This window comes from Pieris napi, chromosome 13, assembly GCF_905475465.1.
Source record: "Pieris napi chromosome 13, ilPieNapi1.2, whole genome shotgun sequence".
In the NCBI taxonomy this organism is placed as follows: Eukaryota; Metazoa; Arthropoda; class Insecta; order Lepidoptera; family Pieridae; genus Pieris; species Pieris napi.
This window is the reverse complement of record NC_062246.1, coordinates 9,124,162-9,139,815: the sequence shown is the minus strand read 5'-3', so window position 1 is coordinate 9,139,815 and position 15,654 is coordinate 9,124,162. Positions and strand designations below refer to the sequence as shown.

At 33.7% G+C, this 15,654-nt stretch overlaps 1 protein-coding gene and 1 non-coding gene across 2 annotated transcripts in view; one reads left to right on the top strand and one right to left on the bottom strand.

Annotated features, from left to right (window-relative positions):
* The window catches only part of LOC125055021 (ankyrin repeat domain-containing protein 50), a 54,566-nt gene extending 40,023 nt beyond the window's left edge, over window positions 1-14,543 (top strand). The window contains exons 21-41 of the mRNA XM_047657215.1: window positions 478-635; window positions 1,294-1,434; window positions 2,434-2,613; window positions 2,714-2,784; window positions 3,340-3,521; window positions 3,873-4,014; window positions 4,634-4,824; window positions 5,776-5,874; window positions 6,308-6,491; window positions 7,349-7,529; window positions 7,831-7,900; window positions 8,253-8,399; window positions 8,637-8,720; window positions 9,036-9,164; window positions 9,316-9,428; window positions 9,858-9,982; window positions 10,954-11,090; window positions 11,613-11,727; window positions 12,188-12,271; window positions 13,143-13,213; window positions 13,517-14,543. Coding sequence (XP_047513171.1) covers window positions 478-635; window positions 1,294-1,434; window positions 2,434-2,613; window positions 2,714-2,784; window positions 3,340-3,521; window positions 3,873-4,014; window positions 4,634-4,824; window positions 5,776-5,874; window positions 6,308-6,491; window positions 7,349-7,529; window positions 7,831-7,900; window positions 8,253-8,399; window positions 8,637-8,720; window positions 9,036-9,164; window positions 9,316-9,428; window positions 9,858-9,982; window positions 10,954-11,090; window positions 11,613-11,727; window positions 12,188-12,271; window positions 13,143-13,213; window positions 13,517-13,632 — 2,720 coding nt within the window. The 3' untranslated portion in view covers window positions 13,633-14,543. The remainder of the gene's footprint in view (window positions 1-477; window positions 636-1,293; window positions 1,435-2,433; window positions 2,614-2,713; window positions 2,785-3,339; window positions 3,522-3,872; window positions 4,015-4,633; window positions 4,825-5,775; window positions 5,875-6,307; window positions 6,492-7,348; window positions 7,530-7,830; window positions 7,901-8,252; window positions 8,400-8,636; window positions 8,721-9,035; window positions 9,165-9,315; window positions 9,429-9,857; window positions 9,983-10,953; window positions 11,091-11,612; window positions 11,728-12,187; window positions 12,272-13,142; window positions 13,214-13,516) is intronic.
* Trnav-uac lies at window positions 1,860-1,932 on the bottom strand. Its single transcript has one exon. It is a non-coding gene; the product is annotated as a tRNA-Val (tRNA).
* Window positions 14,544-15,654: the final 1,111 nt, after the last annotated feature.

Sequence of the window (15,654 nt, the reverse complement as noted above, 5' to 3'; positions counted from 1 at the left end):
CTTCAGCGTGCAACTCTCATCCCTGAGCTCGTAGGTTCACTCCCGGCTTTGCACCAGTGGACTTTCATTCTATGTGCGCATTAAACATTCGCTCGAACGGTGAAGGAAAACATCGTGAGGAAACCGGCTTGACTTAGACCCAAAAAGTCGACGGCGTCGATCATGCACAGGACGCTGATCACCTACATGCCTATTAGATTGACAAATGATCATAAAATATATACAGAAATCTAAATCCCAGACGTAAAAAGGTTGTAGTGGCACTGATTTATTTTTATTTACAAATAAATATTCTACCACTAAAAATTTCATATATTATTTAATCAGTGTATAGTGTAACAAAACCCCTGTCACAATATATGCATCACCATAATAAATATTATTCGTTTTATGAAACACCTACCGTCTTATTTTATCGTTAACAAAGTCAATTATTATAAAGGTAGAAGAAAGAAAATAGTTTAATTTATTTTGTAGTGGAACCGTCCACCCTAGAAAGCATAATGCCTGAGCTGGTGAATGGAGAGATGACGACTCCATGGCCGAGGGACAGAAGAGTTCTACGCGCTTTGTTGGAACTGAGCCGGGCAGACTCAGTACCCACAGAACCAGAAGTGGATGAATTAAATGATTTGGTACGTTTTTAGAATATAATTATTACTAGCTTTTGGATTTAATACTTTTAATATTTATGTATTTTCCACATTGTTATTACGTATATATCTTAACAGTTATAACTTAACTTTTTTAATAAGATAGAACTCAAAATCAATACCTATATCCTATAACTAATTCATTAAGGCGCCGACTAAAGTGGCAACATTAAAGAATTTTGTGCATCGTCTAAAATTTGTTATAATAGTACAATATATCATAACAAATGAGTCGATCTACTTTATGTTACATGTACGACGATTATTTTGTGTATGGAAATTATTGTTTTAAAACGTTACGAGTTCTAGTTAAATAAAATCTAAGTCTTTTTAGAATAAAATGCACTTGTGGAGCAAATAAAATAAAATTCGTACAGGGGTATCATAAACTGAACATGAATGTTTACCATATACAGTCAAATTTCTTACGTATTTAACATATAGAAATCATACTTAGCGCTTACCTCGGACCTTAAATTTTACCCAAAGAATTCTGAGAGAGAGACTCACTCTTATTAATGAGTTTCATATTTGCTTTTTCTGATTATATTTAATTGCTTTTGTTTTTTTTAATTGTTATTAATACCTTTTAAAAAATATATAAATTGACGGGACCATTTATTAAATCTATTTTTGACAGATGTCAACAGACCAAGTAGAAAGTGAGGACGTAAATGACGCAACGGGTGATGAGCAAGATGAAACATTGCTACTAGACCCCAGTACAGTACACGAGTTGGCTACTAAGGGTGATGATGAAACGCTGTCTGCGCTTTTAAAGGTATATTGATACATTGGCATACTTATACTGTTGAAGAGAAAAAATACCGTGTCTGAGCAAGAATTTTTTTTTTGTATAATGTTTCTATTGATTCAAGTAATTTATTATTATTTTTATTAGCAATTGCCCGTGCGTTTCAATGGCGTTAAAATATGATAGTGTTTATGTTTAAATATAGCACAATGCGAGCAAAGTTAAATAAAAAAGTCAAAGTCAAATCTTTATTGTATACTTTACAGGTGACATGTTATAATTTTGTTACAATAAGAACTTTGGTTAGGCACAGCAATGTTGTGAGAGGGCATGCTTTATTATACTTAATTCTATTTTTATACATTTTAAATATAAATGTATTTATTTCTTCCATTACATAATTAAAATTGTACAAAAATAATGCCGCTTTAAAAATAAAAAGTAAAAAGATATGATTCCGGCCAGGATCGAACTGGCGGCCTTCTGCGTGTAAAGCAGATGTGATAACCACTACACCACGGAACCAGTTGAAACTGTTTACGAAATATCGGGTCTGAATTGACGCGATATAAAAAGTGAAAGTTGTACGACATGTTTCGGCTATTTGCAATTTTCCAAATATCACATTACGTCCTTCGCGCACAGATTAATATCATTTAATTAATTATAAATTTTAATAGTATTCAATGTTCTTCCGTATCGTGAATATTTTATTTAGTATCAAACGTCAAAACCATAAATTGGCGTACCAAATGTATAATATAAAATATTATACACATTTCAATAATATTACATTAAAATTAAATCAGTGGCACCTACAATCTTTTTCTGATGTAGGTTTTTCGCGTTTATAACTATTTCGCGTTTATCTGTAGTTAATATCAATTTTAAATTTTCTGGAGTAAGAGATTATTTCTTTTAAATTTAATTTTCACGTAAACAACTAAATTAATAGTATTTTTGTGCCTTAAATGTAAAGTAATTTAGACATTTGAATTAAAAATCAAAAGTACCTCGCCTTTACAGAAATGCCCACAACTAGCAGACACGCGCGATAGTTCGGGAAGTACAGCTTTGCACTCGGCCGCGCGTAATGGCCGAGCCGCTTGTGCTGCCCTGCTACTGCAAGCTGGAGCCTCTCCATCCGCTGCTGATGCAGATGGCTGGAGTGTGCTAAGAGCTGCTGCTTGGGCGGGACATAGCGAGGTGGGCATGGGGTCATAATTTGTGTTGTACTAAATTTAAACGTGTTAGATGATGATTTTTCTTGAATTATAAATTTACTGAAGAAATTTTATATTTTCAGGTGGTCGATGTTTTGTTAGAACACGGATGTGATGTGGATTGTGTGGATGCTGATAATAGAACTGCTCTGCGGTAAGTTACCTTGCCTATATTGTATACGGTTTTTTTTAATTCAGTTTATGACACTTCAAAGAAAAGAAGATTAGCTTAGAAGTTAAAAAATTGATTTCGTTGTCATTCACTTTTATTATATTCATTCTTTTCGCCCATTAAACAATTGACGGCGTAAAATAAGGACTTGCAGAGTATTGAGTAGTTCCAAGGCATCTTACCATTCTTTTTGGGTTGGGGAGCGTCCAAGTATTACGTAACGAATTTAGGGAGGGGGGGGGAGGTTCCTATGCGTAAAACGTTACGATGCGGGGCGGGGATTGAATTACGCGTTATTGTTAATATTATTTACGACTTTTCAATACTTTACACCACATAATGGTAATTTTTAGGTCTAAAGTAAATGGCAGGTCATGAAACGTTTTACTATTGGGTACTGAACTGATGAAAAACGTTACGGCACGTTACATGGCCCCTCAAGAATCTCCAAAAATTGCGTGACGTAATACTTGAACGCTCCCTTGGAGATACGTCGATAATTTCTTTTTTTAAATATTGTTTTTTTTTATATTTTAGTGCTGCAGCATGGTCAGGTCACGAAGCGGTAGTTGCTCGCCTTTTAGTCGGCGGTGCGGCACCGGATAGAGCGGATGCGTCCGGTCGAACAGCGCTTATGGCTGCAGCATATATGGGACATGCAGATATAGTAAAAATGCTGTTGGATGCTGGTGCCGATCCAAATAGACCTGATGAGGATGGTAAGTGTATACAAAATGTGTGATAGCAGTGGCGATATAATATGGCTAATCCTGCCTGAGGTATAAATGTTTAAAATGTTCAGATAGTATAGATAGATAGTAAAAATATTCTTATTCCTCATTTATTTTCAGTGACTGTAGAGAGATCACATCAGTTTGTGCTTTGTAGAGCGTTTAAAAATTAATTTACGAGGACATGTCAAACTGTAGCCAAATTGCGATAGTATTTTCCTAATAAATAAAACTTAACTAAATCTCCCTCACTCACACACACAAATAAGTCGTTTCGGATGCAGCAGTTGTATCCAGCGAACCTCCGCGAGAGTTTTTAAAATGATATTTAACTTTTAGGTAGAACATCTCTAGCGGTAGCGGCATTGTGTGGTACAGGGGCTTCTTCCGCAGCATTGCTGATAGAACGCGGCGCAGACGTCAATACGCCCGATAGAGATAAGGCCACGCCCCTATTGGTCGCTGCTTTTGAGGGACACACGTGAGTACTTGTTGATATTACAAAGCTAAAGAGAAACTGTCTACACTGTCCGTGTATCTGTTTTAGGGATATTTTTTTAAAGCAAGCGTTTTTTCAGTCTTCTGTACCGACCAACATGAAAGAATTACAGTTTGGCAAGCCAAAACTGGACCAGCTATTGTGAAAGTGCGTTCACCCTTAATAGACCAGTGCAGATAGCCTTTAAAATAAATAAAAAGTGAAAAAAATAATAGTAGGATGAAACCTATTGGAAAAGGAGGAGAATATTATAAAAATTAAATAACTTGTTTTTTTGAATTTTTCACATAAATTTTGAGGTTATGTTAAAAATGTGTGAATACAAAAGTTTTAGATCTTTTTATTACCTACAACTTTGCCATTTAACTTTCTTCGATAGGACTTTTAGTTTTGCCGGAAATCGAGATAAACCGTTTTTTACCCTTAAAACTCCCCTCCCCCCCTCCCCTTCCCGACCTCAGATCGCCCGTAAATTATTTTTCCTTTAATTTTTATAATATTCTCCTCCCTTTCCAATAGGTTTCATCCTACTATTATTTTTTTAGGTTTCAAAAATTATCGGCACTGGTCTATAAACCACGAACTGTTATTACAATTCCAGTGAAATCTGCGAAGTCCTTCTCGAAGCGGAATCGGATATAGAAGCCACAGACTGTGCGGGCCGCACTGCGTTATGGGCAGCTGCCTCAGCGGGACATGCGGACACTGTACGGCTTTTGCTGTTCTGGGGTGCCTGTGTTGATAATATGGATAACGAGGGAAGGACAGTTCTGAGTACAGCCGCTGCACAGGGTAAGTACTTGGCTACAGAAATTTTATGTATAATCTTTGTGTACGAGCCAAGGCTGATAATATTTAAATTCCGTGATCTCTGGGAAGATACATAGGCTAGTTTTTACTCCATTTTGAGAACTGGCAGTAAATGTAAAATTATTATATTTTTTTCACGTTCATAAGTTTACATTGTGTTACCTATATGAATAAATTATTTTGACTTTTACCCAAAACCGATTGTTTTTTTACATATAGTAACTAACCCTTGTTTTTTAATTTATTTATTTTACACAATAATATAATCGAAATCATAGTATATTTTAAAACCATTATGGTAATGTAAATAACAGTTTTGTCAGGAGCGAAGCAATTCTTCAACTTTTATGTTGGTTAACGTTAGGCTATACCTCATTGTTCTCTCACCATAGACGTTGTTTGCTCTAGAAGTACGAAGATGAACATGCGTTACAGCTGGGGTCTGTACGTCATGCCCTTCCCTTTTTTTTCCAAAACAAATATATATACTGTGTAAACTCTCTATAACGTAAAAATAGGTTTAACGTTAACGTTAAATTTTTTGGTTTAACACAAAACTCATACATTAATTCACTCTTTATAACGCATCCGCCATTCTCTATAACGAAAAGATATGGTCATATTTAGAGATCAACAACATACTTAAGTGTAATTGTTTTTATAATCAGCTTACAAAACTAAACTTTTGAGATGCCGAAATTTCTAAGAAAGATCATAATAAAATTAGAAATTATTGTTATTGGTTAAATTTGGTTCCTTTTCTATTCACTCTTTATAATGACATCCTTATATAACGAAAAAATGCTCGGTCCCTCGAAATTCGTTATAAAGAGTATACACTGTATATAACGAAAATATACCTATACGTATAAGTTACGGAGGTGACAAAGATAGTGGCTATACAATATATAGTTTACATTTTCACATAAACAGGTAACGTGGAAGTAGTCCGTCAGTTGCTAGACAGAGGTTTGGATGAACATCACAGAGATAATTCTGGGTGGACACCTCTTCACTATGCTGCTTTTGAAGGTAAAAATAGATGATAATTAATTTGTTGTGAGAGTGAAATTTTACGATGAGCGCGCACCGTGACACAAAATTAACAGAATGAAGATGCATTGGACATAATTTAAAAAAAAACATTCGAATAATAATATAATTTATGTTACACTTAATTTAAGAGAATAATAATAAATATTTATTTATTTAATTTTTCAAATGTAAACTGAACTTTATTGACTATAATGACTCCTTTTCCTGTCTTTGATTATTTAATTGTAATTAATTATTTGCATGCAATCAAAAACTATTTTTAATAATGCTAAAGAAGTATAACTTACGCGCGTACATAAGTACACGCACCCTTTTTATTAGATATCAACACAGCTTAAATAAAATATTCTAATTACCATTTATAGTAAGTACATAAAAGCATAATGTAGTATTTATTCTGCATCTTCAGGTCATATAGAAGTCTGCGAAGCCCTACTAGAAGCTGGCGCAAAAGTGGACGAAGCAGATAACGAAGGCAAGGGTCCTCTACTTCTGGCTGCGCAAGAAGGCCACTTAGACCTGGTGAAGCTGCTAATAGACAAGGGTGGGGCACCAGTAGACCAAAGAGCTCACGATGGAAAAACTGCGCTCAGGTTAGTTGAGTTGACCAACGCTCAAAATTATGATGTCCTTATTATTTATATTGTAATTTTAAATCGAAAAATAATGTTTTTAAATAAGTACCCGTATTGCTAAGTTGAGAACGATAAATGTTCTCCGAAATTACAATTACAATATTGATTTACTAAATAGAAAACTTTTATTTTTACAAAATATTTTTAAAATTGTAAAAATAATCCATCACATAGATTACTTAAAGAGATATTCATTTAATGACATAAGATGTACTCGTAAAATTACCAAGTCGTATTTTACATGATTAGGCATAAGTAGGTCTTGTCTCTCTCCAAAAAACGACTCGTAATTGCTACGAGTACGTAATTATTTATTTATTTACACTATAGTCGAATTTTTAATTAGACGAAGTCAACTGACGTTTACGGTGTTGTCAGTTTTTAATGAAATAAAAATGGTGTTGTGACAAAGTAGAGACCCCTGAATTAAGGATCGGTGATGGCACTAGTCGCCGCGCCGCGCTTTGTAATAAGACGTCAAAAAACTGATTGTAGTTACATAGTAATAGTACCTTACTTATATCAGAGCACTTTAATACAATTTTGAAATATAAATAATATTATTTTATAGTTTGAAATGATTAACTATTCACACTCATTGTTCATTCATCTGATTGAACAAGATCTGAACGTATCACTATTACTTTAAATATGGCAACATTATTTTACAAAGTGACATTAGCTACTGTCAGTTGGCTTCGTCTAATTAAAAATACGACTATAAGTTTAACAGGAACAGGTTACATACATTATTTAAGGTTGAAACCAAAAGTAGGTCAGTTCAAAAAGTGCTAAATCTAAACCTTAATCTTCAGACTAGCAGCTCTCGAAGGCCAATTCGAGGCAGTCTCGTGCCTTCTTTCGCGTGGGGCGGACGTGGACGCTGTTGATGCGGATAGACGTAGTACGTTGTACGTACTCGCTTTGGATAACCGATTGGCCATGGCGCGACAATTATTGGCCGCTGGGGCTAGCGTTCATTGCAGTGATACAGAGGTAAGTGAATAGGATAAATAATTATTACTATGTTGGGCATAAGATAATATTCTTTTAAGTTGAAATACCGACAACGCACTTGCGATCCCTCTGGGATAGAGTGTCACTTGGCGGCGGTGTCTCTTGGCTGTTTGCCCCCTCTTCTATACAAAAAAAGAAATTAATAAAGTATTTAAAATTTATTTTGTGTTTATTAAAATGTTTCTATATTGTGCCTTTATATATTCATCTAAATTGTACATCGCAGTATAAACATTAAAGAATAAGTTTTGATCTAACTATAGTTAATATATTATTTTAGGGTCGCACACCATTACACGTATCCGCATGGCAGGGGCACACAGAGATGGTTAATCTGCTCGTCAAAGTTGGTAAGTACTGTTAAAGAGTGGGCAAAAAGATTCAGCTTCTGGTAGTTTAAAAGATCTCTCTAAAAAAACTATTTTTATAATTTGTACGGTCAATCTAATTTTGTGGCCAGGTGCTTCATATTATGTATCTACTTAACTATATATGAAAGTCATGAGTGCCGCAATGGTGTAGAAAAGTTGTGGTGTAAAACAAAGAAAGAAATTCTTGTTGTGTCATTAAAAAAATTAAATATCTGTAATTTCGACATAAAAAGTGTGATAGCGGACTGGATTTAAACATACAGTTCTCACTACACCAGGAGATACGATCTTAAATGAAACTCGCTAATCATTTATATTTTTATTGATATAGGTGGCGCTGAAGTAGACGGCCGCGATCGTTGTGCCAGAACAGCTTTGCACGCAGCCGCTTGGAGAGGACGCACGGCCGCGTTACGTGCATTGCTCAAGCATGGAGCTTCACCCGCAGCTGTATGTACTCAGGGCGCTACGCCCCTCGGTAAGCATTAATACAACATTTATTGTATGAGTTACTCCATGTTACAAATAATCATGTTATAGAAACAAATAATTAGATTTTATTGTACTCTAAATGATTTTAAAAACATTAACGAAACAAAATTAATATATTTTTGACAAATGGGATTTGGATTTAGCGATAATTTTTGTTTCTGATTCTGAGTTAACTATGGTATCAGAATCTTTATATGTGATTAAGAATGTCGATGTTCCGTAGGTATTGCAGCTCAAGAAGGCCACGAAGAGTGTGTGTTGTGGTTATTACAACATGGCGCCGATCCGTTGCAAGCCGATCACTGCGGTAAGAAAATATATAATAAAATTACTATTTTATACTAATATTTAAATTCAAATATGGAAAACAAGTTATAATAAGCAATTATTATTAATACGTAGTAAAAATTAAATAATAACTTTAGTTAAAGAAGATAGATGTGATAAGGTCACACTGTTATCTTGTGCAGTCATATGTCAAAACTAGTTAAAGAATTAATTATGTATAATAATTGTCATTCAGTTCTGAAAATAGTTGTTAGTTTAATGAACGTTTTAGAATTTGAGTTTAATGGTATTAATCATGGAAATTAATATAAAAAAAAACTATTTAAAAATTCAGGTCGTACACCCGCCAAAGTAGCGTGGCGCGCGGGCCACGGCAATATTTGCCGTCTTCTCGAAAAATGGACTGCGCCCTCTGCGCCTGCGCAAATACATGACGACGATTTATTAGCACCGTTGAGAACCGGTTAGTATTATATAAAATATGTAATTATATTTTTATGTGTTTTTTATGTGTGTGTTGTGTGTGTGTATAGTATATCTCAACGATAATACAAAATTTAATTGACCTTAAACCTATATTTATATTATGAGTTGTGAATTTTTTTTTATTAAAGCATCTCCAGACTACAAACGTCGCAGCGTACATAGCTCCAACTCAACCAAGTCTTCATCGAATCTCACTGGAGGATCGAACAGGTCTCACGAACATGAAGATACTGTGGAGAAGGTATTTATTATTGAATTGTTTCAGTATTATATTTTTGATGTACAATCTCCTTTATTTTTGCATTTCTAAAATGACTAGAGTTACGTTTTCGTTTGGTTTCTATTCTGGATTTGACTTTGGACGAAAAATCCTATTCAACCAAATGACTAAAAATCGAAGAGTTATTACGATCTCTAGGATTATTTCAGTTACATTTGTCTATAGCTATAAAAATAGTTTTAATTTTGTATACGATTTAGATTCATAATTTCTGTTTACATAATTTACATTTTAAATATAAGAATGAATTAGGTACTTCGAATCGAATCCGATTAATTCAGTATTGAATATAGCCGGTAGTAGATCTATTAGTTCGAGAAGAATAAACCAAGAACCTTGAAGAATTTTGATCATTACATACAATAATTATTCATATTTTTTTATATTCAGAGCCGAACAAACTCTTCTCTAACTTTCGCTCAACAAGTGGCGCGATGCGGTTGGGGAAGGCGTGACTTGGACAGAGATGAACCCATACCAGAACATCACGTCGTCGAAAACGATCCCAAGTTGAGGTAAGGGCCAAAGCTTATTAAATCATAAATACAAATACATAAGTGTATCCGTAAAGTTGTACAAGAAGGGCAAATAAAAAATATAGTTTGCCAATATACTTTAAAGGAATTTTTTTTCTTAATTGAATTTAAAATTGAATAAGGTATAAATAATGGAATACAGTCGACTGTCGATAATTTGACACTCGTTAATTTGAATCTCTCGATAATTTGAATTTTTTTCCGGTCCCTTGAAAAATACTCGATAAATTGAATAAAATCAATGATAATTGGTCCCTTCGGTAATTTGAAGTTGAAAAAGTATTATTTTGCTCGCCAACATGCGATAATTTGAAATCCGGTCTTCCCTACTCTCTATAATTTGAAGCGTATATCATGCATAACCTGTCGTTTGTTTACATACATGCACAGACTTGTCAATTGTTTACATAAATGAGTCACTCACTCAAAAAAAGATTACAGACTTCCTTTCGAAATAAAAATTTGTGAATAATTGTTATAATAATTGTTAATACAAAATAAGAATACGGAAATAATAAGTAACAAATTTTGATCAAATTCTTATTTCCTTCAGTCGCCCCTCCCCCTCGTGGTTATTCAAACACTTGTTATTTTGAACTCTTGATAATTTGAAATTTATCTCTGGTCCCTTGAGTTTCAAATTATCGAGAGACGACTGTACCTTGATGGCTGTAAGTCTTCCACAGTCTTCAAAAGGCATTTTCTTTTGCTGAACTGTGGAATCGACTCCCGGTGTTGGTCTTCCCTGAGAGATACGACCTCCAAATGTTCAAAATTCGAGTATACTCCTCCCACAAAGGCCGGCAACGCACCGACTAAAAATGGGTGTCTATGGGCTGCGATGACTACCTTTTTTAGGCGTCCCGCAGGCTCGTTTGCCCCCATATTATACAAAAAAAGAAAAAAGGTCTACCTAGGTTGTTTTTATCCTTGAAACTTACCATTCCAAGGAGCTACCAAGCCAACGAGCGTGACGTGACTCTTCGTGGGGGCGTGTCACGATCTCGCGGTCGGGAGATGCGTCACGGTGATACTTCGCCGTTATACGCTTCGCCGCCTCATTCGCCACAGAGGGATAGAGATGATAGTGAGTATCTATTTTATAGGAACGGATGATCAATGCAATTTTTTTCTAACTATATTTTTGTTGTTGCCCGAAGTTGTTGCTTTCGAGCTATACAGAATGGTACAGTCTTCAAATCAAAATATTATTTTTCATGTACCAAATGAATGTTTAAATGAATGACTAAATGGTATTTCGAGTATATTTCGCCAACTCACCATTAGACAGTGTGTGAGTCGACTAAAACGTCACCATATTCTAGAGCTAGAACACCGGCAGTAGCTCTAGACAGAAGATGAGTAGATGCTTCCAATGGGAAGTCACTCCACATGACAGCACCACAGAAAAAAATCCGCAAATAACCGCAGAGAAAAAAAAATAAAAAAAAATGGTATTTACTGCCAGTTCTCAAGGCCGTAGAGTGGACGATGAGAAGTGGGCAAAATAATTTATAATGCAAGTGATTTTTCAGTGCGTGGTGCACGTTTTGAGTCAAAGACATGCCCTCACGATATTTCCTTCACCATTTGAAAACTATTTTCGCAGGTTCCCAACCGCCAAGTCTGACGTCACAGCCTCTAGTGACAGATACGCACTTCAACAGGGACACGCATATGCGAATTATTTTGGGACGAGAAAGCAAACCCGATAGGAATGAGAGGTCAGTGATATTGGATCCGTCATTGGTTCATTTATACAATATAAGATCATAGTCATATAAAAAAGTATAGCAGCTATAGAAAAATTGTAAAGATAAATGAATTAATTATAATAGTTTGAAGATGATGAAATATTATCTAACAAACATACACATATTGGTGGTTTTGTAATAATTTTTAAATGTTATAAAAAAATAAGTGGTATCAATTAAAACTGGAGGTCATTCATTCATTAATACCTGAGACAAATGAATGCCTTAAGTTAATTAAATAAAAGAAAATCTATATATATTTTTAATGCCTTAGCAAACTAGCGATACGTACAAGTGTACATATATATAGATAAAACATAGTTTGGTTATGTTCAAAATTTATTTCTTTTTTACAAACTATAACATAGTAACTAATGTTCCTTTTATTATTATTTATATATTATTATGTTTTTAATTTACTAAATCGTAGCGTGGTGTTTTTGGCGTCGAGGCTTGCGTACAACAAGTTTGTAGGCGGACTCGGGAAAGCGAGAGGGAAGATATTTAAGAAAACGTGAGTGATAAGGATGGCAACAGACGCAACTCAACAGCTTACGATTCGATTGTCACAATCTTAGAGGTTTTCAAGCTTTGTATGCAGTATTAGGTAGAAATTTCCTAAAGATGGAAAAAAAAGGCAGATTATATTATTTCACCTTATACTACAATCAATCAAATAATTAAAAAAATGACGTGTTAATGAAGTCTGTGCTTAAAGAGAACCGATATTTATGGTCGCAGCACTAACACAGTACTTATCTATTTTGTTATGTTTAGTTCTATATAGTTATGTGGTCATAACGATACTTGAACATATTAAAAGTACATAATTTTTAGGAATAAAATGACGTGCAGCAAATTTGAATTTAGCAGCTGTGTTCTTTCATACTCTATCTTGTTAACACTTTGGTCATGTATACGTACGTATACGTGTCCAGTACGTACTAGCCGTGGACACACTGTATCAAGCTGTTTACGGAGAAAGCGAATTTATTTTTAATATTATAATGTCGAATATAAGCTATTGAGATTGTAATGCGTGAATGCGATTGGCTGATGCTTAGGAAGTTTTCTCTTAAGGTGTGTTCCACGGCATAATTTGATGCTGCCTTTTTAGGTTTTATATTTGGCATTCGTTTATTCCGCCGATCATTTTGGTCAAAGGTTTTCTAACATCTGATTTTGGTGTTCATTAAATTTGGCACATATTCACCACTTTTCTTCATCACATTCCATCACCACATTGTTGAACGCAAGTCTTGACACGTGACGCTTAAGGGCTTGAAACTAATACGGTTTGAAGGTTATGGATGCATGTTTTTTTACTTAATTTAACATAAAAAAAAAATTTTGTCATTAGTCAGAATATATTATTGTTTTTTCAGCAAGAACAAAAGGAATGGAATAGTAACTAATCCGGCAATGAGATTGGTAGCCAATGTGAGAAACGGTTTAGGTAAGTGACGTCATAGTTATGTTTGTATCATTCATATAATATATTTATTTATATAATAGATCGCAAACGGGCCGGAGGCTCACCTGATTTTACCGCCGCCCATAGACACTCACATTGCAAGTGCGTTGTCGGCCTTTTAAAAATAGGTTCGCTCTTTTCTTGAAGGACCCTAAGTCGAATTGGAAATACATCGATAGGTGGTTCCACATAGTGGTTTTGCGTGGCAAAAGCTGCCTTAAAAACGCTCTGTACCTTTATTATTTCCTTACTGCAAGATGTTTCATTAAAAATGTTTTTCTCTAGATAATGCAGCGGCGAATATTCGTCGAACTGGTGTGGCGATAGCTGCAAGCGCCAGTTCATCAAACCCAGCTGTTAAAAGCAACGCTTTTCAATGGAGAAAGGAAACGCCGCTCTAGATACGAATTTCGTTACAAATATTTGTTCAAATGTGTATTGTTTACGATATATTAATCGGATTTCTGATTATTCCGTTAGATATCATCACTAATTTTCTGCTTTCATATAATCTATAAAAACAAAAATACTTAAAACAAAATGTAGGGTCGATACAGATTGAAGAAAATCCACTGTCAATAGTGAGAAATGTCTAATATTTAAGACCAATTAATAAATATCATTCCCTGCAAACAAATATTTTAGAATTACCAATGTTCGCCTAGTGGTTAGACACGTACTATTATTTTAAAAAAAATATTAAGAAAAATACAGAAATCTAAAGCCAAGAATTGTATCGCAAATGGTTTTATTTCCTTAATTTTACTGGACTGCAAACTGGTCATACAAAAGAAGTAATTTCTTAAATTAAAATCAATAAGCACATAATTATTATTCAGGTACCTCATAGTTTAAAATAAGCGACCGTAAACAAAAAATATGCTTACTCTAAAATAGTATTAAGCGCATAAGTTAGAGTGAGACAGCCTGATTGCTTTAAATATTCATGCACAGTTATAAGACGTGTATTAAAACGCATTTATATAAAAAACTGAAATGTTTAGATTAAACCTTTCAAAATATTAATTAGGAATACAAACACTGAAATTAATAAAAAATCTTCATTCTAAAAACCCTATTTCCTTTTCTCACTATATTTTCACATCTTTTCCTTTCTACCTTACTTAAAGTATTTCACCGTTCATCCCATTTTATGGTCCTTCGAACCGGAATATATTTTTGTATCAAGATTCTAACTTAGGACCTCCTATCAAATGCTTACTAATATCAAAACTCATTAAATGTTAAAGAGTTTGTATAATTTAAATGTAAGACGTGTATGTATGTACCTGTCTATCGCCACAAAAGTTGATAAAAAAAAATTTTTTTGCATGTGATACAAAAATCTATGTAAAAATTACAGCTGTTTTTATTAGAACACGCTGTGCTGCATAACTACGTGTGTTTTTGTAGAAAGCAATATATTATACAGAATGTATTTAAAATATGTACTTGTTTTTTCAAAGTGCAAACGAATATTTTAGTATTTCAATAAAATTACTTTTCCCCGTAATTTCAGGGTAAAACATTTTTTCTCCTATAGTTGTTAATTTTTTTTTGAATATATTCTGTATACGTAAAATATATATTTAGAAAATATATGAATTAGATGATCTTAATAAGCTTTGTTTAAAATTTATATGCCCACACGACTACAGAATTAAAGTCCGGTCATCACGTTTGGTTAAGGGATTTCTCGTCTTGTTCTCTTCTTAATCAGCGCCGGTACTCTGTAACTTAGTATAGAGTGTAATCAATTTCGATATAGTTCTTTTAATATCCGTCACACTGATGTCGCAAATTTCGGATTGCTTGTAGTATAAGATCCCGCTATACGACGACCTTCACCGAGATGCTTATTTAATGAAACTTATTTTATATTTAATTTAATATGTCAATAAATATAATCCATATGGGTTGTCTAGCAAATTTCAGTCCAGAGTAAGTTTAATTAATATTTAAAAAAAATTTTTTTTTTTATAATTTGCATGTAGTAAATTTTTTGAACTTTTTTCAATCAATATTTTTAATCAGGGTAGTATTATATATGTATCACTATAAACTTCTTTTATACTAAAGATGTATATATACTTTAGTGTCACATAAAAAATATACACATAAATAATTAATTGATTAAAAACAACCTAACGTTTGCATATTCTATGGGCTTCATACTTTCGATTGGTATAGAATTTATCTAATAATCATACCGGTGAAATGTTTAAAAAAATATTTTTTTTAAAATTAATTAAACATACTCTGGACTGAAATTTGCTGGATTCAGATTGGGCAAATTTTTTTAGGGAAGTCCCTATCTTGTTCATGTATAAATGTGCGTGTTCCCTCTTTATTCCTGTAATTGGCACTAAGATATTTTTAAGCTAACTGAAAGAGGCAATTTTTTTTATTTATTGTATAAAGAT